At 45.2% G+C, this 25,285-nt stretch overlaps 2 protein-coding genes and 1 non-coding gene across 4 annotated transcripts; 1 reads left to right on the top strand and 2 right to left on the bottom strand.

Moving 5' to 3' along the window:
* Positions 1 to 5,919: 5,919 nt before the first annotated feature.
* On the bottom strand, positions 5,920 to 5,991 carry TRNAE-UUC (transfer RNA glutamic acid (anticodon UUC)). Its single transcript has one exon. It is a non-coding gene; the product is annotated as a tRNA-Glu (tRNA).
* A 959-nt stretch (positions 5,992 to 6,950) lies between these two features.
* Positions 6,951 to 11,565, bottom strand: CCDC115 (coiled-coil domain containing 115). 2 transcript variants are annotated; one of them, XM_055317412.1, is made up of 5 exons: positions 10,893 to 11,565; positions 10,719 to 10,822; positions 10,549 to 10,631; positions 9,792 to 9,938; positions 6,951 to 7,901 (listed from the first exon to the last, which is right to left on the bottom strand). In XM_055317412.1, exons 1-5 carry the CDS (start codon positions 11,001 to 11,003, stop codon positions 7,789 to 7,791), a joined length of 558 nt encoding a protein of 185 aa, XP_055173387.1. In that variant the 5' UTR covers positions 11,004 to 11,565; the 3' UTR covers positions 6,951 to 7,788. The 2 variants fall into 2 exon arrangements, with proteins under 2 accessions (XP_055173387.1, XP_055173388.1); XM_055317413.1 differs by having other exon boundaries at positions 9,792 to 9,923; positions 10,893 to 11,562.
* Positions 11,566 to 11,652: 87 nt separating this feature from the next.
* On the top strand, positions 11,653 to 15,633 carry IMP4 (IMP U3 small nucleolar ribonucleoprotein 4). The gene is made up of 9 exons (XM_055317411.1): positions 11,653 to 11,804; positions 11,899 to 12,007; positions 13,680 to 13,763; positions 14,464 to 14,573; positions 14,649 to 14,781; positions 14,868 to 15,022; positions 15,105 to 15,199; positions 15,308 to 15,381; positions 15,467 to 15,633. Exons 1-9 carry the CDS (start codon positions 11,802 to 11,804, stop codon positions 15,577 to 15,579), a joined length of 876 nt encoding a protein of 291 aa, XP_055173386.1. The 5' UTR covers positions 11,653 to 11,801; the 3' UTR covers positions 15,580 to 15,633.
* The last annotated feature ends 9,652 nt before the right edge of the window (positions 15,634 to 25,285 follow it).

Below are 25,285 nucleotides of genomic sequence, written 5' to 3'. Positions count from 1 at the left end.
ACAACTTGTGGAGTAGATTCACAGCAACATCTGGTAGAGGAAACAAAAAGCAGCTATGGCCCACAGCACCAACATGCTAGCCAGTGGTATGCCTGCCCAGGTAGCTACTGCTATCTGGAAGAGCATGTAAGTCAAGAAAAGTCTAGTGTCATGTCATTTGGTCTAGAACCAAGCCATCCTGCTTTGCTGGGCCAATTGTTTTGGTAGGTTTTATTTATTTATTATTATTACTACTACGACAACTATTACTACTGCTACTGCTACTGCTACTACTACTACTACTACTACTACTACTACTACTACTACTACTACTACTATTTAGGCATGGTAAGGCCAATAGATCAGAAAACAACTGCCACTGAATAGATGGTTTATTTTACTCAAGGTTCCCAAGAGAAAGGGTACACATCATGTGGGGGAAAGAGGGTGGCAGTGGGGGACAAAGAATGACCAAGGGTGAGATCAAGAGGCAGAGAGAGTGAAGAGGAACCTGTACACAAAAGACTTTATGAGGATTTCCTGGGGAATGAATGGATTAGTCAGGGTAACCCGGGTTAGGATTGGCTAGTTTGAATAATTTCAGCAGGCTCAGGGGCATAGGGGCTTCCCCTGGTTGTCTGATACCTGGCCCTGGAGAGAACAGGATAGGGATACAATAGCCCATTAGTGTGAGAGCCTGATAAAGGAAGTGGTTGGCGTGTGGATTTAATTAGCTACTTAGAAGGGAAATTGACTGGCCTCCAGCAAGAGCTCAAAGCTGAATCAAGATAGCATTTATAAGAACTATAAGAATCCACTAGTCTTGTAATTTGTTCCAACATGTGCTCAGTAGTGAGGTGAACAGTGTCTTCTCCCAAATTCTTGTCCACCTGCAACATCAGTGTATGATCTTATTTGGAAATAGGATCTTTGAAGATGAAAATAAGCTAAGATGATGTTATATTGGATTAGAATAGGCCCTATATCCAATCACTGTTGTCCTTACAGGAAGAGAAGAGACGCAGAGGGAAGAAGGCCATATAAGATGGAGACGGAAATTGAGCAATGCATCTACAACCTAAGGAATGACAAGGATTTCCAGGAGCTACCAGAAGCTAGGAAGAGGCAAGGAAGAAGTTTTCCCTAGAGCCTTCAGAGGAAGGGTGGCCCTAGCAACAGCATAATTTTAGACTTCTGGCCTCAGAACTAAGAGATAATAAATTACCAAGTTTGTGGTAATTTATAATGGCAGCCCTAGGAAACTCATGTAGATTGTGATACCATGAAGTAGGGTGTTCCTGTAACAATTGCTTAAGAATGTAGAATGTGGCTTGGGAATTGGGTAAGAAATAGAGGCTGGAAGAATTTTGAAGCACAAGACAGAAGCCTGGAATGCCTTGAAGAGATGTTCAGTGGAAATACATATGGACATTAAAGGTTATTCTGGCCAGAGCTAAAAGATAAGTAAGGAGCATAGTAAAGAATGCTTCTATCCTCTTAGAGAATATAAATATTGATGTGAACAGAACGTTAGTAGAAATATGAAAGTTAAAGGTGTTTCTGGAAAGAACTTAGAAGAAAATGAGAAACATGTTTTGGACACTGAAGAAAAGCAATCCATTTTTCAAAGTGGTAGAGAATTTGGCTGAATCGTATTCTACCGTTTGAAAGAAAGTAGAACTGAGAAGCAATGAACTTGGATATTTAGCTGAAGAAATTTCTAAGTAAGTGTTGAAGGCACAGACTGATTCTCCTTGATGCTTATAGTAAAAAGCAAAAGGAAAGAAGTAAATTAAGAAAAGGACAGACAGTTAAACAAAAAGGAGCCAGCTCTTGATGATTTGGGTGGTTCTCAGGCTGTTAAGATTACAAAGGATTCAAATATTAAGAAATTCACTGTTGGAAAGTGTGCTCTGAAAAAAAGGGTCAAGGGTGTGGCTGGACAATCTTTCGCTAAAGAGACTGGGTTTGTGACTCATGGTTCCAACTGGACATCTCAGCAGAAACAAGAATAGAGATGAGGTTATCCAGGAAATATCTGTGGAGGACTGTCTTGTCTGAGGGCTGAAACCCCAAGAACCGCACAGGCTGACAAGGGTTCTGAGAACGTTATACCAGGAAAACTACTGGCAACCTAAGATCATCCAACAGAGATGGAAAGCCCCACTTCCAAAGCCCCACATATAGGATATGGGCTGATAGAGGTTCTCAATTACAGACATGCTTTATCCTCCAACTTTTAAATTTTTGTTGAAAGGTAGATGTGATGTAACAGGTAAAAGGAATTGAGTTAAATAGACTTTTAGTGTGAGATTTATATTTATCTGGCTAGGAATCAGTCTGTGCTTATTGTTTGCTGTAGCTGTTGGTGTCAGAGGCTAAAATTTCCTCCAGTGTTTTTATTTTCTTAATTTAAATTCAATTTGCCAACATATTTCATAACACCCAGTGTTTATCACATCTCGTGCCCTCCCTAATGCCTGTCACCCAGTTACCCTATCCCCCCACCCCCATCTCCCATTCAGCAACCCTCCATTTGTTTTTCCAGAGTCAAGAGCCTCTCATGGTTTGTCTTCCTCTCTGATTTTTCCCCATTCAATTTCCCCTCCTTCCCTTATGGTCCCTTTCACTATTTCTTATATTCCACATATGAGTGAAACCATGTGATGATTGTCTTTCTCCAATCACCTTATTTTACCTAGCATAATACCCTTACTTTAGTCTCCTCTGTTGTGTTTGGGTTTCCCATCAGATTTCTTCTTACATAGGTTCTGACCCTTACAGTTCTTTCAGTTGTATTATATATTATATATATCATAACAAGAACCTTAGTGATGTGGTGATAACACATAGGGGGACGGAAGTATAATCTATAGTTTTTTACTGAGCTTCTGCCCTCAGGCTGTAACCTTCATAAGTGCTTCTTAGCTTTTTATTCTCCCTTATGTGACATAGAAGGCTAGAGGGGGTTAGGATCATTTCTCTTTCTCTAGGTTGGGTGGGCTCTACTAAAATAGTTTCCCTGAGGATAGGCCTTTGGTTTTTGTTTTTTTGTTTGTTTGTTTTGGGATAGGCCTTTGTTGAGGAGAACTGGGTGCTCTGGCATATTTCTTTTTTTTTTTTTTAATTTTTATTTATTTATTTATGATAGTCACAGAGAGAAAGAGAGAGAGGCAGAGACACAGGCAGAGGGAGAAGCAGGCTCCATGCACCGGGAGCCCGATGTGGAATTCGATCCCGGGTCTCCAGGATCGCGCCCTGGGCCAAAGGCAGGCGCCAAACCGCTGCGCCACCCAGGGATCCCCCTCTGGCATAGGGATCCCCCTCTGGCATATTTCAAAGTGGTTACTTTCCCCTCTCTTGCCAGAAGCACCAGGGGATTCTGCTTATCTGGACCCTAACAACTTGGTAGGGTTTCTGTAGGTAAAGCCCACAAGAATATGAGGGCATTAAGGAGGGCACATGATGTGATAAGCACTGGGTGTTATACACAACCAATAAATTGTGGAAAATTACATCTGAAAATAATGATATATTATATGTTGGCTGATCGAATTTAAATTAAAAAAAGAATGTGAGGGTTGTCAATGCAATATGAGTACAACTTAGAAACTCTAAAAGAAATTAAGTTTTATTCAAGTCCATTAGGACAGCTGCCTGGGAAACATACTCTTCACAGAGAAGATAATGCTCCAGACAATGAACACTTTGTATAGGATTATAGTTTTACATCTCGTAAAAGGTCAAGAGATTACAGATTAACATATAGGCAGGAATCACAAGTTTTAATGTTAAGAAATGCAAGGAGCAGGTGTAGTCATCAACACCTTAAGGACAGGATGGTTTACCTTTAGGCTATTCATTTACAAAGCAGATGCATGACGTATGCTTAGAGGGCTATAAATCAGGCTTTTGGTTTAAACAAAGTTTATATAGTCATGCTGACCTAGAAAGAAATTTAAAATGGCTTCTCCTTTGGAAAAATTAAACAAAGATGTTACTGTAGATAGAAATCTCTTCTTTTGCCTTTGATCGATGTCATACTCGAGGCCTTTATTCTTTCACAAAATCTGTACTTGCTCTGGTTGGGGCCTCTTCATTTCCTTCATTTATAAATAAGAATGTCCCAGCTCCTCTGGTGAATCTGCCTTTTTCTCTCTGTCCTGGCTGAGGAGCTGAGTGCAGAAGTGAGGTTGTGCTGACCACCCTGAAGCTCAGGTAGAAAACCTTTGCCTTTGTCATCTCTGAAGAATTTCTTCCAGTTTTCCTGAGGGTTCTGAGTCTGATGGCCATTGATCTATGCCTAGATTCCAAACAGAGTTGGAAACTTTTCTGCCAAAATCTTATGTTTCTTTTTTTCAGTTTTTATTTGCGGAGAACTGGCATTTACCTGATTGGCTATTTCTAGTCTGCTTGCAGATGTGTGAGTTGGGTCTGAACTTGCCCAGGGCATGTCATGGGCTCCATGCTGAGGAGGGCAACAGCCACCATCCCTTTCCCACACTGAAAAACTTGAAAATTATATCAATAATTGTCTACATCAGAGCCCAGTTATATTTGCTTCATGCCCACCAAAACTGTGGAGAACTAAAAGTGCATTGCACAAAATCTTTATAGCATTCTTGTATTTCACCTATTTCATATTCATGTGACTAGATTAGTATTTTCTAGAAAATGATTCTGTTAATAATTTAGTGAGCTGCTGTTAAAACTGCTCTGGTAATAAATTGATGCCGCTTGGCTATTTTTGTCTGAATTAAGCCACCATGATGGTTAACTGTCTAGGACTCTTGTTCTGCAAAACAACAATAAATATTTAATGTGTCAAAATAAAATAAAAATAAAAACAGAATAAGCCTCCCTTATATAACAGGCCTTTAGAGAGTTTTTCTCTCATCAGGGTCAATTAGCCCTCAAGTTTTCCTACCAGTTACTGGCTCCAGCAGCAGCTTCTGAGCCTTATACTATGACTTTGTGCTCATTCTTCTTCCCAATTTTCAAGGCAGCTATTTGCCCTGTGACTTCAATTTTCTCGTGGATCTAAGAAGAGTTGTTAAATTTTAGTTTACTCAGCTTTTTTTGTCTTGTGAGGACCAAAGTGATGACTTCCGAGCTCCCCTGTATCCTATTTTAACCTATATACTTTGATATGATTTCAGAAATAAATTCTTCCCCCTGCAAATGTATGAATGAATAAATGAGTGAGTGTAGTGATCCACTTCTGAATGGAGGACCGCAGCCCTGGGTTGAGTAAATGAACCTGACAAAGCGGGTGGAACACCGCCGAAGGCACTTAGTGACTCCGGTTTGTAGGTTTGTCCCTCTTTTTGACTGAAAGTGTGCAAGTGTTGAGGGGGACTCTTTAAAAGTCCAGTTAACAGGGGCAAGTCAGGTTGCTTAGGAACCCCAACCACTGGACTAGAAGGCAAACAAACAAAGCAGCCGCAAGAGCAGAGAGAATTAAATTGCCAGAGACTTCTTCCAGCTGGCCTCTCCAGTGCCTTCGTGCACTTACCTCCGCCCTCCAGAGACAGCTGCCCTTGCTGCAGCTCAGCTGTGCACCGCTCCGGCGGGAGCTGCAAGTGACGTGACTCCGGCTGACCTTCCTTCCTCCCCAGCAGGCTCCCCCAAGGGGTGTGTGGAAGCTGCCGGGCAGTGGTCACCCTCCGCTGAGACTGACAATAAATCTTGAATATCTTAAATATTATTCAATATTTAAATATAACGGTATCTTCTATAATGAGTTACTAATAGAGAAACCAGTTAATGATGTGATGGAAAATCAAAACTTTGTTCAAAACACAGGGTGATCGGTCCTAGAGTTTTCCGGGCCCTGATTTCTCTAAGGTCACATAGAGAGAAACGTCCAATTCGACCTGAAGCACTCCAGTGGCGAAAATACATAATTCTGCCTAAGTAGAAAACAAAAAGCTACTCCCATTCCCATACCGGGAGTCGAACCCGGGCCGCCTGGGTGAAAACCAGGAATCCTAACCGCTAGACCATATGGGAGGCGCTGCGTGCCGGGCTTTCACTTTGCACATATCACTTACCTCAGCGTGCCACCTGCGGCTCCACAGAGCAACGGCGGCCGCCGGGGACCGCGGGGCTCGCTCCGCCCCGGAACGTCTGACTGCGGCTGCGCGAGCCCTCCGCGAGGCCTCGCTCCCTGCCGGGGCCTGGTCCGGCACATCCGGGTCTCCGTTGGGGGCGGGAACTCCTGCGCCCGGAAATGCCCCCCATAGGACGGTCGCGGGGAGCTGCTTGCGGGGTGTTGGCGGAAACTGCCGGCTCGCGTACCCGAGGGCCAACTTCAAACAGCGAAAGGAGGGCTATTGCTTGAGCACCCACGCCAACGGACGTCTGAAATAAAGGATCCCGCCCGGAACCGGAGTTCCACGTGGATGTCTTTCCCGTGAAAAACAAAACCGAATTGTTTTCTTTTACTTATTTTGGCTTCAAAATCTCACTGGTTGACACCTGGTTGGTAGCAGGATTGTGTTCTCGAATTCAACCTCTGTGGGGGGGGATATTTTTTTCTCCAGTTTCCTTTGAAAAGTGCTTCCGTCAGGTTTTTCACTGACAGCTCCAGCTCAAGGCTCCCCCCATCGGGTCACAAATCTGACCGACTGCGAAGCGAGTGCAGAAGCTCCGCATTAACGGACAGTGAAAGGAGGGGCAGGGGCGGTCCTGGGATCACCTGGGTCTCCAACAAGCGGTGAGTCTGCAGCCGGGCGGCACATTGGACTCAGATGCAGGATTTACCCCAGACCCTAAATGAAACCATAGAAGTTCTTTGGGAAATACTGGAGAATTCCTTTATCACATCATTTACCACCCTAAATCCAGAAATCATAAAACGGCTGATTGATAAATTCAACTCCTAAGTCAATTAAGAAAATTAACTTTAAAAAAAGTTGAGTGATAGTTACTATAGCTTTCACCTTATTCATTAAGCTATTCAGTTATTTTGAGTAATGTAACGTGCTTTATTTTACAATGAAGATTTCAAAAACAAAACACCAGAAGCAAAGTTACAAGAGAAACTGGGAAAAATATTTACACTTCATATTATGAACAAAGAGGTAATTGTCCCCAAACATAAAGATTACCTTCTACAAACTGCTAAAAATACGAACAACCCAGTAAGAAAATGAAGACACAGTTCCCGTCACAGGAAATACATCTAGCCCTTCAAAACTTAAAAGCAGTTTGGTCTTGCTCCTATAAAGATAATGAAAGAGTACTTAGAGTTCCCTTGAAAATCTAAGACCTTTTTCATTTTCTGGCCTAAAACCTGTCAAGGACTACCTTATCTACTCAGGTGTTCATGTTTTTTATTGACATGGAATCATACCGTCTTGATGTATTAGCCATATTTGTTTTTTCCTACATCAAAATCAGTTTTGAGAATCTAGTGAAACTGAAGCATCTATTTCTTGTCCTTCCCTACCACTAATTATGCAGTATTTCATTCTGTAAAGAAACCACAGCTGATACATCCATGAGGCTGTTCTGGTTGTTTATAAACTAACCTAACAGCTTTGCCCCTGCCCCACATGAATGTGTCCTAGGAGAATACAAACTTAGAAGTGGTTTCACGGTAGTGACTTTCAAGAGTATTCAGTTGGCCTCTTCAAAGTTTCATACCTAACAAAGCTAGAAACATGCAAACCAGAGAAATTTTAAGGAGTAGGAACTTGTTGAGGTGGGAATAGGAGCAGGGGCAATCTGTGAAGCAAGGAGTCCTGAGATAAGGCAGCCACACCAAAGAACAGCTGTGCTCACGACCCTGCCTCTGGTCACAAGTCAGGCAGATTCTGGCTCCAGATGCTTGAGTTTCTCCCGGAGTCCCCGGAGCTGGCTTCGACCCCAGTCAATGCGGATCTGAAGGCTGGCCATGTCTGCAGCCAGCTGCAGGCCTAGAAGAAGAGATAAGACTGTCACCATGGTATTTTCAATGTGACACATGACTCAGGGGGCTCTGAACATTCCCAGGGACTGGAAAGCCTCCAGAACTCTCTGGCCTCCACAGTATTCCTAAAATATTCCAGGAAGAGCCCTGCATTGGCTACTTCAGAATCTCACTAGACCCCACACCCTCACCTCCTTCAGATCTTTACAAAAATGTCACCTCTGCAATAGACTTCCTTTACTCCCTTATATTACCCACCAGGAACTAACACTGATCATATTACTCACAGATCATAACACTGCTGCATGCCCTCATTTCCTTCCTTCATTTTAATAGTCCTTCATTTTTCCTGCCTTCTTTCTACATGTTTTCTCTGCCCTCAAGAGTGCTCCACATTCTGGATCCCCATCTAGGTGGCTTTTGCCTGATGCTTCTTTTTTTTTTTTTTTTTTTTTTTAAGAAAGATTTATTTATTTATTTGAGACAGACGGAGAAGCAGGCTCCATGCAGGAAGCCCCATGCGGGACTCGATCCTAGGTCTGCGGGACCACGCCCTGGACTGAAGGCGGCACCAAACCGCTGAGCCACGGGGTCTACCCTGATGCTTCTGCTATTAAGTCATTTGGGCCCTCCATGCCCAATCCACTTGCCCGTCCAGTCTTCAGCCTACCTGCCTGCCAGGAGGGCTGGCCACACATCTGCTCACCTCCTTCACTTTTTCCTCTTGGATCTCTCACCCTTTGAGTGTTGCTCCTGTCTCACTACTACTTCTCAGTTTCCTCCAGTGGTTTCTCCCCTTCTTCCTCCTACCTTCTGTCCACACTCTGAGGCCCTCTGCTGATCTCTGCTTTAATGCTGTATCTGTGCCAGCAACTTGGAAATTTACACACCAATGTTATGCAGTGGGCTCCCCAAATCTCTCTTTCCAGCCCAGGTCTCTTCCAAACTTGGATGCATGTGCCCTGACACCACACAGCCTAGGAGCATACTCTTGCCCAACTCCTGACTTACCCTTGGCTGTAGCTGTGCAGCCCTCTCACACCAGGTGAGAGCAGCTTCACTCTCCCAGGTGTTCCTGCTGGAATCTGTGGGCTTATCCTTCACTCTTCTCCTTCCCTTACTCTCAAAATGATCTGTCAGCTTGTACTCTCAAAACATGCAGGTTCTTATCAGTGACCCTCTCCTTCACTGCCTCTACCTGCATTGCAAGCTTGGCTGGTCTCTGGCACCTGCTTCGTCCCTCTGTTCTTGCCAGTCTTCTATCACTCTGTGGGTCCAACTGTGCCTCCCTCTCTTCAAAGCAATCCATGACTCCCCAAAGTCTTCATCAGGACCTACACCTAAAATCACCTGGGCCCAGCCCCTCTGATCTCACTCCTTCCATTCCCTGATGCATAAGTGGCACTCCAGCCCACTTGGCCTCCTCTCTGCCATCCTGAACATGATTTCATCTCAAAGCTTTTGCCCTGGCTGGTCCCTCTGCCTATAGCACAGATCCCCCAGATCACCTCCATCTCTTCAGAGAGGCCTTTCCAGACTACCCTCCATAAAATAGTTACCCTCCCCACTCTTGTCTCACTCCATCCACCATACCCTATCTTATTTTTTTTATAAAGAGCCTATTTAGTTATTTGCATGTTCTCGCTCTCCCTTCAATCTCTGAGGGCTGTTTATTGTTTCCTGCTGTATCCCCAGCACCTAGCATGAGCCTGGAACACTGCCAACAGCCAGTAAATGCTTTTTTGAAAAACAAAACAAAACAAAACAAAACAAAAAAACAGCAGCTGTGCAAAAAAAGCTTGCTAAGGAGAAAACCTAGAAAACCCTTTGCAGATTAACCCCAGCCAGGCATGGCATCAGTGCTCAAGTGCTTCCTGTAGATAGAGCATCCACTCACCCTCTCGGAAGCTGGCCTGGGCATGCCGCAGACTGTGAGGAACCAGGATTCCAAACCAATTCAGAGGGTCCCGGGGGGCTGGGGAGGACTCCGGCTCTGGGGTTTTGGTGAGACCCTTGCGCCTGCGCAAAGCTGGAGAAAGACAGACTGGAGGTTGGGGTACATTACTTGTACCTTGTCTCCTTTGTGACAATGTTGAACTTGATTTGAGCTCATGATCCTGACAAACACCGATGGCTGGAAAAATGCCTCCAACCATTTATGTTCCAGAGAACATCTTACCACAAAGAACAACCCTTCCCTTTGTGATTCAGATGAGGCCCTGACCACTCTTTCCCATGACTCTCAAGATCAGCAGATGACCCCTTGTTTAGCTGTGACAGTGCCAACACACCGACTTTCCCCATTTTGCCTGAACATGCTGAAAGGTTGGAAAGATGCTCCAACTCCCCATTCATCTCATAAGTGATTGAAATTATAAGTTTCTCCTCTGAAACCAGTTAGACATGTAAACATTTTCTGTTCAACTGAATGAAACTTCCTCTGATTGCAAAACTATCCCAACTGTAACGGACCTCAGCTATAACTTGTCTGTTTCTCCCTACAGAAGAAAACAGCCTGCCGAGACACTGTGATCCTCCAATCCAGGCCGCCCTCTCTATCGCAACACCCTTAATAAACTCACCTCCTCTATTATCCTGTACATTTTGTATTTCACACTGGGAGAGCGCCCTGACGGGAAGAAAGAGGGACTCACCTGCCTCACGGGGTCCCAGCTCCTCTGGAGTCTGGGCGCTGGCTCTCATCACCCAGAACTTCTGGAGTCCGTCCTGGGCCTCGCTGAAGAACAAGAAGGCAGTATGGATATTTGGAGGCCCCAGCCTGGACCCTGCCCACCCACCGGCTCCAGCAAGCATGGCTCCTCACCTGGTGTAGACGCAGACCTGTGGCTCCATGTGGGAGGCATACTGCAGAGGACCTACAGACTTGGCGCCCATGGCATAGCGAGCTTTGGAGAGCGAGAGCCAGCCCTGGGGTCGGAGAGGGTGGTCAGACTCGGTTTACCCCCGCACGCACGCCCACCCCTCTCCAAGGTCCCACCTCCTCCACCCGGGCGTTCAGCGCCGCCCGCTTCGCCTCCAGTTCCTCCAGGTCCCGGAGCAGTTGCAGAAGCAGCGAGTCCAGCTCCGAGCGGAGGTCCGGCGCAGCCATGGGCCCAGCGGACAGAGGCCTGGAACCGGCGTCCTCACAGGTCGCCCAATCGCCGCTCGTCCCACGGCCCGGCCACCAATAGACCCACCTGCAGGGGCGTGCCCAGCCGGGGGGGGGGGGGGGCGGGGGCGAGCTAGCCACCGTGTAGAGGCCCCCAGGTCCCCGCCTTTAAAGGCAAGCGCTCTCAGAACAGCCCTACAGAATGGACTAGTCGCTCCGGAGCGGGACAGCCAGGCAAACAGTCGGCTAGAGCTGCGGGTGGTTCCGAGGTGCTTCTGGAAGAGGCCGCACGACAATACGGCTAGAGCTGTGGTGATGGAAGACGCACAGCCGTCAGGCCGCCACCAAGTCACTTTTGATCTTAAGGGAGAAGAGGCTTTAATTCCAGGGCCGGTAGGCGGACCTCCAGACCACCGCTGTGCCGCTTTTCCAGTTGCTGGATCATTCCGAACAACCAATTATGGTTACTTTAGCGGTTCATGATCTTAACATTGAGCATCGCGCACAACAGTGACAAGTCAGGAGACTCGCAGCGACGTGTGACTCATTGCTCCCCTAGGCGACGTGATAACGTCTTGAAGCCCTTATTGGCGGTTGCAGGGAGCTTGCGCTTCCGGACTGGCCAATCGCCTTGCGACTACCAACCCACGCTCCGCCATCTTAACGTCGGGCACTGCTACGGGAGCCGAGCGCGGTGAAGCGTCGGGCGACCTTGTTGGTTGAGGGCAGTCGTGAGGGTGGCGTGGCTCCTGCGGCCGCGGCAGAGTCTCCCGGACCCACGTGGAAGCCGCGCTCGGGATGGTAGGGGGGATGCTGGAGGCTGGGGGTGGTTCCTGGGCCGGGGGCGCGTGGGCGTGCGGCGAGGACAAGGCTGAGCGGCCCCGCTGTCCCGCAGCTGCGCCGCGAGGCCCGCCTGCGCCGCGAGTACCTGTACCGCAGGGCCCAGGAGGAGTCGCAGCGAGCGGCCCAGGAGCGGAAGGACAAGGTTCGGCGCGCGCTGCAAGGTACGCGGCCCGGTGGCTTCACCTGCGCGGGCGGCCGGCCGGCCTCGGCACCTGCCGGAGCCCCGCGGAGTGACTGGCCGGGCGGGCGGGACGCGGGTGCCGGCGTTTCTCTTCGCGTGAGTGTGGCTGCGCGGCGCTTCGGGTACTTCTGGCCGTTTCCTTGCCTGTTGGGTCCTCCTGTTGGTTTGCAAACGTTCCTTCCGAGATGCAGTAAATCACGCATCATCTGTGCTGCAGTATCCAGACTTTACAGTTTTCCCATTTTGTTTACACTGTGTGTTTGGTTCATCCCAAATTTTAAGTCTTTACGTCATCCTATAGATACTCACCCCCGTTCCCTCTTGCGCTGTTTTTCTTTTTGCCACCTTCTTGGGTACAAGAAGTACAGTATCTTACCGTCTTTTGGCGTTATTATGATTCCATTGCATTTTAAAAGTGTTAAACCGTAGGGAACTTAGTTTTATTCGAGTTGTGAATTAGGATCTACCTTTGCAATATTTTCTCCATTTTCTTGTTATACTGATGAAGAGGGTTGCGCAGGCCTGAATGGAAATGTTGTATTTATCCTTGTCTCTTGCCTCTTGTGTGGGCGGAGCTTGTCTCCTATCTGGATGGTACATCAGCTTAATACCTTTGATTATTTTAAATTCACTTTGATTTTCTGTGTTTTAGGCATACAAAGTACATGTGGTATATATGTTTGTATGTTTAGATGAAGCGTAGTTAGATACCTGTGACCTATCTGCCCACATTAGAAATAAAAAATGCTTAATATGTTGAAATTCAGGAGTATTTTCCCCAACTCAGAATAGCCACAGTATTGAATACTGTGAATATTTCATTGAATGAAATAAACCATTTCATTGCTTTTCTTTGTGCTTATGTCGTACTTGTTTGTATTCCTAAATGAAATGGGTCGGTTTTTAGTTTTAAACTTACTTATTAAGTTGTATGTATTCTTTCCCAGCTTTAGGTTTTCATTTAGCATTGCTTTTAAGACCCGATGAGTATGGTGGGGGCTCCCATTTCCCTGTGCTTGGTGCTGACCTTATTTTTAGTTTGGGGTAGTTAGAAACAGCATTGCTGCTATGAACCTTCTCTTCCATGTGCAAGAATTTCTCCGGGGCGTATTGGAAAGAAAAGCTGGGTCCAAGGGCATGTTCATATTCAGCTCTGTGCTCCAAAGTAGGCATACCCACAGCCAGCCCTTCTTTTACCAAGTCCAGCTGTAGTTCACAGAGGAAACCTCACCCAGAGCATTAAGATGAGCAGTTTTGCTGTCAGAAGGTTTCAGGGTTTCTGGTCCACCCTCATACAGAAAGAGCCCTCTGTGTGTATTCTTTTAAAAATTAGCTTGTTAATTTTTTTCTAATTACAAAAACAATTATATACTTGCAATTAAATATTTTAGAAAGTCCTCAAACCATGAGACTCAGGAACCATAGAAAATGAGGTCTCCTGTAACCATTGTTGACAGGTTGGCATATAGACAAAAATAGTTTTGCTTTTCTCTTTCCCCTGCCAAAAATATGTATCACTTTTCTGCACAGAGAGGAGTGAAAAGGGTACTTTTTAATTAAGTCTGTAAGTTTTTGTAAGCCACAGTGTTGTATAAACTGAGGGCTTGGTGGGTGCATGTGTCTAACTCAGCCCTTCTATGTTCCCCTTGCAGAGAACCGCCTGATTCCCACCGAGTTACGCAGGGAGGCTCTGGCCTTACAGGGTTCCCTGGAGTTTGATGATGCCGGCGGGGAAGGTAAATGTTCCTGCCAGCTTCTCCCCACTGCACTTGAGCCTGCTGGCTTCCATGGCATTCCTCAGACCCCTTGAAGGAAAGGCTGTGCAACTCATCGTGAAAGTTTCTCCCTGGTGCCCTCATGGCTCTCCACAGATGGCACCTCAGGAAAGTTCTTACTCAGTGTTCCCAGTTTCATTTCTATAACACATACACTATTATCCTACTTACTCTGTTTGGTCTGTTAATTGTTCCCCTACTAGAATGTGAACTCTACCAAGGCGACACAGGGTCCATTTTGTTCACTGCCATGTCCTCAGCTCCCAGCACTTCATTAACACCCAAATGTTTCATTGCATTATTCAACAAATATTATAGGTATCACAGACATTATACTCTTTTGTTATGAGGGAAAGTAGTTAACAAACTCCTTTGGCCTTAACAGAATCTGGACTTGCACTTCAATGGTAGCCATTAACCCTGTGTGATAAATATAGTTAAAATGAACTAAAATCAAATTTAAAAATTCAGTTCCTCAGTCATACTTGTATTTGTAACCAGTGGGGCCGGGGAGTCACCCTCTTGCCCAGTGCAGGTGAGGAGCATTTTCATCATCAAAGGTATTGTCAGACAGTGCTGCTCTAGACAGAGTCAGCCACCTTCAAGTTAGCATTTTACTTCTCAAGACAATGTCACGTTCCTGCCCCTCATGCTCTGACAGGTGTGACCGACCACACGGATGATGAATATCGATGGGCGGGAGTTGAGGATCCTAAGATCATGATCACTACCTCCCGAGACCCCAGTTCCCGCCTCAAGATGTTTGCAAAGGTACCAGTAGGGAGTGAGTGGGAGTTGCTAAGGCACCAGTGGCCCCAGTCCTAATTGGAGTACGTTCATATACAGGAGTTGAAGTTGGTGTTCCCAGGTGCCCAACGCATGAACCGTGGCCGGCATGAGGTAGGGGCACTGGTGCGAGCCTGCAAAGCCAATGGTGTCACTGACCTACTGGTTGTCCATGAACATCGAGGCACACCTGGTAAGACTGTGGATGGGAAGAGGGTCTGCTGGGGTGGTTGTCTGAGAGCAGATGAGGTTTCTGATGACCCAATCTGGCCCCACCAGTGGGTTTCATTGTCAGCCACCTGCCCTTCGGCCCCACTGCTTACTTCACCCTGTGCAATGTGGTCATGCGGCATGACATCCCTGACCTGGGCACCATGTCAGAGGCCAAGCCTCACCTCATCATGCATGGCTTCTCCTCTCGCCTAGGCAAGCGGGTGAGTCTGGGTTCATGGGATGAGGCCTGGAGGCAGGGAGATCCTGGCTGGGCATTTGCCACTCTCCTTCTCTCTGACCCAGGTCTCTGACATACTCCGTTACCTGTTTCCTGTGCCCAAAGATGACAGCCACCGGGTCATAACTTTTGCGAACCAAGATGACTATATCTCCTTCCGGTAGGTGCATGGGCTAGTTACAGAATGGTGTCCTGACTGCTGTTTATTACTGACCGACATCCACTCTCTGCCCCCACCTCACCCCTGCCCTGCCTCCCATTGCCCTAGGCACCACGTGTATAAGAAGACCAACCATCGCAGTGTGGAGCTGACTGAGGTTGGACCTCGCTTTGAACTAAAGTGTGAGTTTGGGGCTTTATTCCACTTCTGGTGGTGGTAGGGTGCTGGCAGTTTAGGTAACAATGTTTCCATCTCCACCCCCTGCAGTGTATATGATCCGCCTGGGCACGCTGGAACAGGAGGCCACAGCAGATGTGGAGTGGCGCTGGCATCCGTACACCAACACTGCACGCAAGAGAGTCTTTCTGAGTGCTGAGTGAACCCACCCCCCAGGAGGTGGGGAGGGGTCGGAATAAAGTCCATGTGCCACACCACCCTGTTTGCCTCTGTGTGGTCAGGACAAGCCCACTGTCATGCTGAGTGTGAGGGACAGTTTCCATGGGTCTTCTTAGGTGGGGAGTTGACAGCTCAGGAACATTCTCAGGTCTGCCATTGATATTGTGTCTAGGACAGGCAGGCCAAACCTGCTGGCTGGCCCCTTAGCCTTAGGGAAGGTTTGAGAGATTTGGTGTTGCTGTCACTCAGTGGTCAGGGGCTGTGAGAGTTCATGTCAGACTGGGAAGATTGGGCTCTGGTATATACCCAAGGACCCTGGTTTTACCCAGAACATGTGCCAGGACGCTATAGGATGCCTGCAAGTTGATGTGGAGGGGAGTGATGACATTAAGAAAGAAACCCATCACACCACATGGGGCAGGCCTATGAAGACACAATTCAGGCAAGGTGATGAAGGTGGGGGGGCCCCTGCAGATGTCTGAGAGCTACGGGATGGCATGAAGCATCAGGGCCCCCCTGGATAGCCTGTGTAATGACCCTGAAGTGGACGTGTTCATAAGAGTTCCAGGAGCAAGAGTGGCCCAGTGAAAGGGAAGTCTTGGGGGAGAACAGGCAATGGAACCTCATGGGATGTCTGTGACTTCTGGCCCCACACATGTGAATCCAGGGCCTTCCAGGACCTCTTCCACCTTGCCATAACCTCAGTTCACAAATGAAGGCTATACCACTAAAATTTTTGTGTAAGTTATGAAAATACAAAAGTACATACAGAGTAGAGTAGTATGATGTTTTATGTTAGTTTTCTGGTACTGCCATAACAAATTGCCACCAACTGGGTGTCTTAAAAACAGATTTATTCTCACAATTCTGGAGGCCAGAAGTCAGATCAAGGTGTTAGCTCCATTTCCAACCCCTCCTCCATTACTTGCCTCTTCCAGCTTCTGGTGGTTACTGGCAGTCCTTAGTATTTTTTGGCATGTAGTTGCATAGTTGTGGTTTCTGCCGTTGTCTTCACATGATCATCTTCTACTGTCAAGTTTCCTTGGTGTGTCTCTTATAAGGACACTTGTCATTAGATTTACAGCCCATGAGAAGATCAAGGATGACTTCTTCATTTAAAGATTCTGAACTTAATCACTTGTCTTCAAAGACTTTTTTCCCAGACAGGATCAGCTCCAGAAATTAGGCTGTGGCCATATCTTTTGGTGCCACCATTCATCTGACTCTGTGTCCTTATCCCTTACATTCAATAGGTATGGGGCTCCTGCCCTTCCTTAACTGTATCCCCAGAACCTTTTGCAGACATTGCAGGCATGAGGATGCTGTTCCCCTCATCCTCTTACTCTTAGCGTCCTTCCAGGTCAGCGCGCCATGAGGCCTGGGGCACAGAGCAGGTCCTTAGTCACTGGTGTTTTGTTTTGTTTTGTTTTGTTTTGTTTTGTTAATAACAGCAGCCTCAGAGCAGGCCTTTGTGCTGATAGCTGATAGGCCAGCTCTCAGCCAAGGACAGGCAGAAAATAAGACACAAACTATTATTCACTTCATTGCAGCTTCCATTGGTAAAGGATCCTTTGAGTGTAATTCTTCAAGTTCCTCAGAGAACCCAACACTCTTGGGGTCACCAGTAGTGGAAGGCTTTGTGAAGGACCATGGAATTTGGCTCATCAACTGTGTTTAGCTATTGGGCATGAATGGTATCTAATGTCAAGTGATACTGGGGGAAACAGGACTCTTCATACTGCTGGTAGAGGAACCTATGGGGAAAGGCTTTTCAGATGGCAGTTGGGTGGGGTTTCTTAGCATATAGAATGTTCAGCTTCTTGACTCACCACACTAGTGGTCACTGATCTGCAGACGACAGCTCAGGCACAGCTTTGCCTGGATGTTTGAGCAGGGGAGTTTGTAAAATAAGTCAATAAAATAGCAGTAATTGAAGCAAGAAATAATTTGTGGGAAATGTCCACAGATAATATCTTGAGGACTCACAGGGAGCCTTGGATTTGAGGTGTGGTATAGTGCTTCAAGGGATATTTGTGCATGTTTTATTTTTTTAAGGAAGAAATCAGTTAATACTTGTAGAGTTTTGAAATGTGAAAGATGAGGGAGGAGACAGAAATGGGTGTGGGCTTTGGTGGGTACCATTTGGAGCATCTTGTCAGGCCAGAGAGCAGTGGCCCAGAGAGAGTAGAGGGCTCTTGTGCTCAGGAAAAGCCCTGTGTCGTGGCTGCAGGTGATTTTCATGTTCTAGTATTCTTAGTGTTTAGAAATATTAACATGTGGGGAATCCAAGTTAAGAGCATGAGAGAACTGTGCCCTATTTTTGCAACCTTTATATGACATTTCAAAATAAACATTTTAGAAGTTTTAAAGGAATTATTGATAATCTTTTTGGGTAACATTGTAACATTAGAGTTCCTTTAGAAAATGTTCTCAGTTTTTAGACATGGTGAAGTATTTAGGGGTGAAATATCAGCCTGATACTTGCTTGAAAATGCTTTAGCACGGGCGAAAAAGCTGAAGCAAAATACTAATTGTCATATTTAAGTGATTCAGACAAAGGATGTGTTGTATTTTCTACTTTGACATATGTCTTAAATATTTCACAGTAAAGGATTAAAAGGAAAATAATTACAAATGCCTTCTGTTGTTATTAAAGTAGTTCTCATATTTTTGTTTTAAGTTGTTAAAGATCATCAAGTAAAAAGATGGAGGTGTGAAAATAAAAGGGAACCTCCTTTACGATAAAGGTGGAAAGCCAGCAGGGAGTGCTCTCATGCCCTACCACTCCTAATTGCAGACCCAGAAACCTTATTCCTTGCTACTTTGCTGTCCCAGCAGAAGAAAGAAAGGTTTTCTACTTCTCTGGCAACAGCCCAGTCAGAGACAGTCACAACTCAGCCAATGAAAAGCCACCATACTTTGAACTCCCCAGTTTATTCTAATGAACTTTTTGTTTATCACAGCTCTCCTATCTCTCACTTTATTCTGTAGAAAAGCATTCCTCTCTTGTTTTCTGGACTTGCCTATGGTTTTACCTTATCATGCTTGTCTTGGATTGTAATTCTCTGCTATTCCCAAATCCATTTTTTTGCTGGTAAAACAAATGCCAGTTTTGTTTTTAAAGTTAACAAAGAAGACATGCCAAACCATTAACGGTGGTTGAAAGCCATTGAGTTGGGGCTGAGGGGTGGTGGTGAAGAAGAGGAAAAGAGAATGTTCAGGTAAAAAAAAGAAGTGAAAAGTCAAGCACAATATGAAAAGTACATTTTGGGCATTGATCCAATAAGCTGGCTGCAGTGGAATATCTTGCCCATTATCCTTATTCTTTCCTTAGGGTACATTCCCAGAAGTGGACTTTCTGATCCAAGGAGATGTGCAAGTCTAAGCCTTCTGATATTTACTATCAGAAAGTTTATAGCTGGGGACCGTTTTTATCAGATTGGAATTCCTACTTTGATCCAGTAGCCAGATCTAGGAATGTGCCCAATGTACATAACCATGTACACAGTGGTCCCCATGCAAGGATCTATACCATTGTAATATTGTAGCAGCAAAAGCAGAGAAACAGCCTGAAGGTCCATCATTAGCACTGAAGTTACATAAATTAGGATGCATCTATTGAGTGGAACTGCAGCCACTGAAGAGCACCTCAAGATAAAGTGATAAAAGCATGGTGAAATGCCATATGTGATATGCTACCAGTGTGCAGAAGGAAGGGGAAGGGCCCCGATCTGGTGTATGAACTGTATTATCTATCTCCAGGAGTATAAACATTCAACTGGTCCTTTGCAGGAGGGAACAGTGCAGTGGAGATCCAGGGAGACGGGAGAATTTAGTGCTACTGTGCATAGACATTTCATTTACTTGTTGACCACTTTTGTGAGCTACCTTCTGGATTGGAATGCAAGGGAGGTACTTTGATTTTGTCTGGTTGGCATTAAAGAGTTTAAAGATGTTGCAGATACTGCAATAACGATATTTCTTTAAATTACAAAAAGTAACACACCCTCATGTTTAAAAAACAAGTGCATGCTGGGGATTTACCCCAAAGATACAGATGCAATGAAACGCCGGGCCACCTGCACCCCGATGTTTCTAGCAGCCATGTCCACAATAGCCAAACTGTGGAAGGAGCCTCGGTGTCCATCGAAAGATGAATGGATGAAGAAGATGTGGTCTGTGTACACAATGGAATATTCCTCAGCCAATAGAAACGACAAATACACACCATTTGCTTCGACGTGGTTGGAACTGGAGGGTATTATGCTGAGTGAAGTAAGTCAATCGGAGAAGGACAAACATTATATGATCTCATTCATTTGGGGAATATAAAAAATAGTGAAAGGGAATAAAGGGGAAAGGAGAAAAAATGAGTGGGAAATACCAGAAAGGGAGACAGAACATGAGAGACTCCTAACTTTGGGAATCGAACTAGGGCTGGGGGAAGGGGAGGTGGGCGGGGGATGGGGGTGACTGGGTGATGGGCACTGAGGGGGGCACTTGATGGGATGAGCACTGGGTGTTATTCTATATGTTGGCAAATTGAACACCAATAAAAACTAAATTTATATTTATATAATAAAATAATAATAAATAAAAAAACAAGTGCACAGTGAAAAATAAACCACCTTCCTTCCTGTGCCCCCAACAATCCTGCCCTACTCTCCAGAATCTATGGACTGTTGACTTAAAAAAGGTGGCTCAGTGGTTTAGTGCCGCCTTCAGCCCAGAGGCTGCTTCTCCCTCTGCCTGTGTCTCTGCCTCTCTCTCTCTCTCTCTCTCTCTCTCTGTCTCTCATGAATAAATAAAAAATAAATAAAATCTTAAAAAAAATATATGGCCAGACGTTTTCTCTTCATGGTATTTTTTTAAAGGTGACCCTCTTTTTTTTTTTTTTTAAGATTTTATTTATTAATGAGAGAGAGAGGCAGAGACAGGCAGAGGTAGCAGGCTCCGGGCAGGGAGCCTGACATGGGACTCCATCCTGGGTCTCCAGGATCACGCCCTGGGCTGAAGGCGGCGCTAAACTGCTGAGCCACCCAGGCTGCCCCATGGTATTTTTTTTTTAACTCAAAAATCATGCTGTGTACACCATTCTGAAACTTCTTGTCTTTCCCTTTAATGATCTCTTTCAGAGATACCTCTAGGTTATCAAGGATATCCAGTACACGTAGATCCACCTCCTATTTAATGGCTGCACATTCAAGGTGCTTTCTATTTTTACTACCAGAAACCTTGCTTCAAAAACATCATTGAATGTAACTCTGTATACTTATTTGAGTATATCTGATGAATAAATTCCTATGAGTGGAATTTTGTCTTTAAAATGATCATTAATGCTGCTCAGTTGTCCTCCCAAGAGGCTGTCCCTGCCACTGTCAATAGATCTGAGTGCCTGTTTCTGTGTCCTTGCTGGTACTGGGTACTATGAGACTTTTCATCTTGGCCAAGCTCTAGATGCAAAATGGTTCCCTAACTGAATTTGTATTTCTTTAATTATGATGGAGGTTATGCATCTTTTCAAATACTATTGGCCATTTGTATGTGTTTGTGTTTTCTGACCTATTTGCTCTCTTTCTCTATGGAACTGGTTGTTCACCTCTATATTGATGGATTTAAATATTTTAATTGTGCAAAATTTCAAACATACAAGAGCAGAGAGGACCATACAGTAAGTCCATGAGCCCATCTCATTATTGACCAGTCTGGTTTCCTTCATAGCCCCACCTACTCCCTATATCCATTCACTTGTTAATTTTGAAGCAAATCCTTGACATCCTGTCATTTCACCCATTAATATTTCTGTACATATCTCTAAAAGATAAGGACTCAACAAGAAAACATTACCATTATCACACCTAAGGGACCAATTATTCCAAGTATATATATTATATATTTTAAATATGTTTTTTCAAATATCCAGTTAGTGTTGAGTTTTCCCTGAGGATCCAAATTAGGTCCACTCATTGCAAATGAGTGAAAAGTCATTTACTCTTTTTAAATGGCTTTATTGAGATATAATTCACATATCAAACAGTTCACTCATTTAAGTCCTACAATCAAAAAATATATTCAAGTAAACCTTTTTGTCTTCACGGGATTGTGTAACCATCACTACAATCTAATTTTAGAACATTTTTGTCCTCCTAAAAGACACATCATACCCATTAGCTGTCACTCCCCATTCCCCTCCCAACATCCCTCTATCCTCAGGCCCTTGCAACCACTAATCTACTTTTGGTCCATAGACTTGCCTATTCTGGACATTTCATATGCATGGTATCATACAATCTGTGGTGTGTCTGTGACTGCCTTCTTTCACTCAGTGGTATGTTTTTGAAGCTTATCCCTGTCATAGCAAGCACCAGTCCTTCATTTCTTTTTGCTGCTGGGTAATTGTCCATCGTATGGATATGCCGCATTCTATTTACCCATTTATCACTTTCTGAAACTTGAGTTGTTTCTACTTTGGGGCTATTAAGAATAATACTCCCATAAGCATTTGTGTATACATCCTAAGTCTCTTTTAGCCTATAGAATTCTCTCTTTAAATTTTTTTCCTTGTAATTTACTCAATTAGGAAACTGGTTTGTCTTACAGTGTTTCCACAGTCTGGATGTCTCTCGTCTTGTCCCTCTTGTGTCATTTGACATTTTTCTGTGCCCTTCTATTTCCTCAAAATTAATATTTAGATCTAAGGGCTCAACCAGGTACAGATTTAAATTTTGTTGGTAAGAATATTTGGTGGAGTTTTGTTCTTTTACCAGGAGGATGATAATATATGGGTGTCTTTTTTTTTTTGATGGTAGCAGACATTAATATCATTGTTCAGCTCTATTAATTTAATAAGGGTTTGGAACTTGGTGCCTATTTTTCAAGAAATTAATATGAGATCTTTTTTGCATTACAGTTTCAAATTTATTTTTCTTGGTATATAGGAAAGTGATTTGTGTATGTATATGTGTGATGTGTGGGTATTATATTTCAGCTGGATATCTTATTAAATTTTCTTATAAGCCTTTATGGTTTTTCACAAGATTTTCTAGAACTTTCTAGCTGATTATGCCATATGCCAGTTACAGTATTTTTGACAGACCCTTCTCTTTTTCTCCTTGCCACAGTGCATCGGCTAGGACTTTAGAACACCGAGCTGCAGCTGCAGAAGCATGAGATGCTTCCTGCCCTTGCTCTTGGTCTCATTATAGGAATCCTTACAGAGATGTTAATACTTACCCAGGCATAGATGTGCACTTAACTTCTCTCTGGTTTTATAGAGTGGCAGCTGATGGAGAAGATCCATACTTCCCTTTGGTTGTGATGCCATGGGCTCTGCATTCAGTACCCACAGAAGAACCCTTAGTTATGCAGGATTCCAGCCAGACTAAGTTTAAAAGAATGTGGCTAGTTGGTCTTTTCCAAATAAGAGGGGAGGGGGTGGTGCTGAGCTAAAGTTGGTTGGGAAAGCTGCAAGTCAAGGACGTAGGGTGGCCTGACCAGAAGCCCCAGAATGTTACTAGCATCACTGTCAGAGCATTTCTATGCCTAGAGCTTGTAGGAGTTGGAGCTGTTGGCACAGAGAGCCCAAGGCTGAGTTTATTTCCTCCAAAGACATGTTAATAGCATGTGGAGTTCACCCCAAGCAAAGAAGATACCTAGGATCTGCCCTGGAAGAAGTGGGGCCAGTCTGGGGAAAGTGCCCTCCCAAAGGCAGTTAGCTGCAGGAGCTGCCCCTATTGGGAACAATGTTACAGCACACCACAGGTGTGGGTGGACCAACAGGTCGGCCCACCCAGCCTGTGGGGTCTTAACTGGAGCAGCGGGAGAATTTTTTCAAATATCTTCCGCCCTTTTTTGTTCTACAAAAAAGGAAGCCAGAGAAGAATTGTACGGTATAGTACTATCAATAGCCTCACAGTATCTCCCAACAAGCTCCCTGGATTAAGGTGGTATCTACTGTTTTTCCATTGTAAAGTTGCAGTTTTTCTCTTTGCAACATCAGCTCAGCCTGAGTTCCTCAGCATTAAGAAAGTTTACCCAAGCACCTTCCAGCACCCAGGCCACTTGGTTCTGTTGAGTGAGCGCTCTGAGCTGGCAAACAGGCAGACTGGAATGTGGGCATCAGGGTACTTAGGACCTTCGGGGGCAGTGCCATCTGCTCCCACTTCACAGGACTGCTGCCACTAGGGTGAACAAAGGGGCCATTAGCACCAAATCCCACTGTACCAACACAGCATGCAATTCTCTGGGAGAAGGGAGAGGTGGGACAGGCCTGGGCTACTAGAGGCACTCCCACCGGTCTTCCCATACCCCACAGGACCCTACTAGGTGGAGTAGATTGCTAGCCAGGAGTATCTGGATATCTGGAGAGACACAGAGGAATAGTCAGTAGGGCAGGCAGATTAAACAATCAGAGTGGGGCATGGAGTTAGGGTGAACATGCAACCAAAAAGACAGTCATTCCAGCCTCAGCCACTCTGTTCATAAGCTGTAAGATTTTGAACCAGATCCCCAAACAGACCGACACACAGACCCCTGGCTAGACAGACTTCTCGAAGGACAAAATCCCAGAGAGACAAACAGACTCCAGAGCGACAGACAGCCAAACAAATGGACAGATTCTTGAACAAATGGGAAGATGTCCGTCCAGGCATCCAGAAAGACCTGTGATCAGACACATGGACACCCCCTGGTGCCCGACAATTAGGTGACCCTAGCCAACCAAAAGACAAAATCCCTCAAGGTAGACCACTCCACCCCTCGAATAGACAGACATTACTCCAGCAGAGAGATACCCCACCTACACAGTCAACTAGCCAGCCATACCACCGCTTGACAGTAATACTTCTGACAGTACGAGAGACCCCAGCCTATGAGAAAGCTAGGCCCTCAGCAAGATAAACATGCCCCCAAAAAGCCAGGTGGACAGATAGATACATGCCCCCCCACTGGATATACAGACCCTCAGTCACTACTCAGAAGATCCCCAGCTGGCCAGACCCCAACTTCTGGGTCAGCATTTCTGCCCCCCAGTCACCACCCATAGATGATATGGGTGGCCCAATGACCCTTCAATGGTGCATCTGCTCTCCAGGTACCACGAGTGTCCAGTGACCTTTAACCTCCAGTGACATCCACTAACCAGAGTCTACACAGACCGTATCACAATCCCATAGTGACTCTTCTTCATTTACTCTGGTATCCACTAGTCCCTAATGACTGCCATTAGTATCCACGAGTACTCAAGGACTAGAGTGTCCATGATTCCTCCCCTGAACATCCATATCTTCTAAAAAGTTTCGTGATACTTCTGTATCCCACCTCCCTGAGTCTTCAAAAACCCATTACCATCCACAAAATCTCAATGATTTCACTGACTTATGCTATTGTGCCCTGAGTAGGAACCCTGAATTCCTATCACCCCAAATCACAATAGCCCTTCAGCTACTTTCACTGCCCCTCACTGACCTCCAATGGCTGCCATTCATATCTGATGACAGTTGCCCATGAACATCCAAAGAACTCTCAATGACCTCCAATGAATTTACTATACACATCTATCCTCAGTGATCACTTGACCATCTTTGAGCCCTTAGAGATGAAACTAATAAATACTGATTCCACCTAACTCCTCAATAAATGAAACATCCCCACTGATCATCCACTTTGACTTCTGTTACTTAAACCTGGGTC

Source organism: Nyctereutes procyonoides, unplaced genomic scaffold (genome assembly GCF_905146905.1).
Source record: "Nyctereutes procyonoides isolate TBG_1078 unplaced genomic scaffold, NYPRO_anot_genome, whole genome shotgun sequence".
Taxonomy (NCBI): domain Eukaryota; kingdom Metazoa; phylum Chordata; class Mammalia; order Carnivora; family Canidae; genus Nyctereutes; species Nyctereutes procyonoides.
The sequence above is the reverse complement of the archived record's forward strand: the minus strand, read 5'-3'. Positions and strand labels throughout refer to the sequence as shown.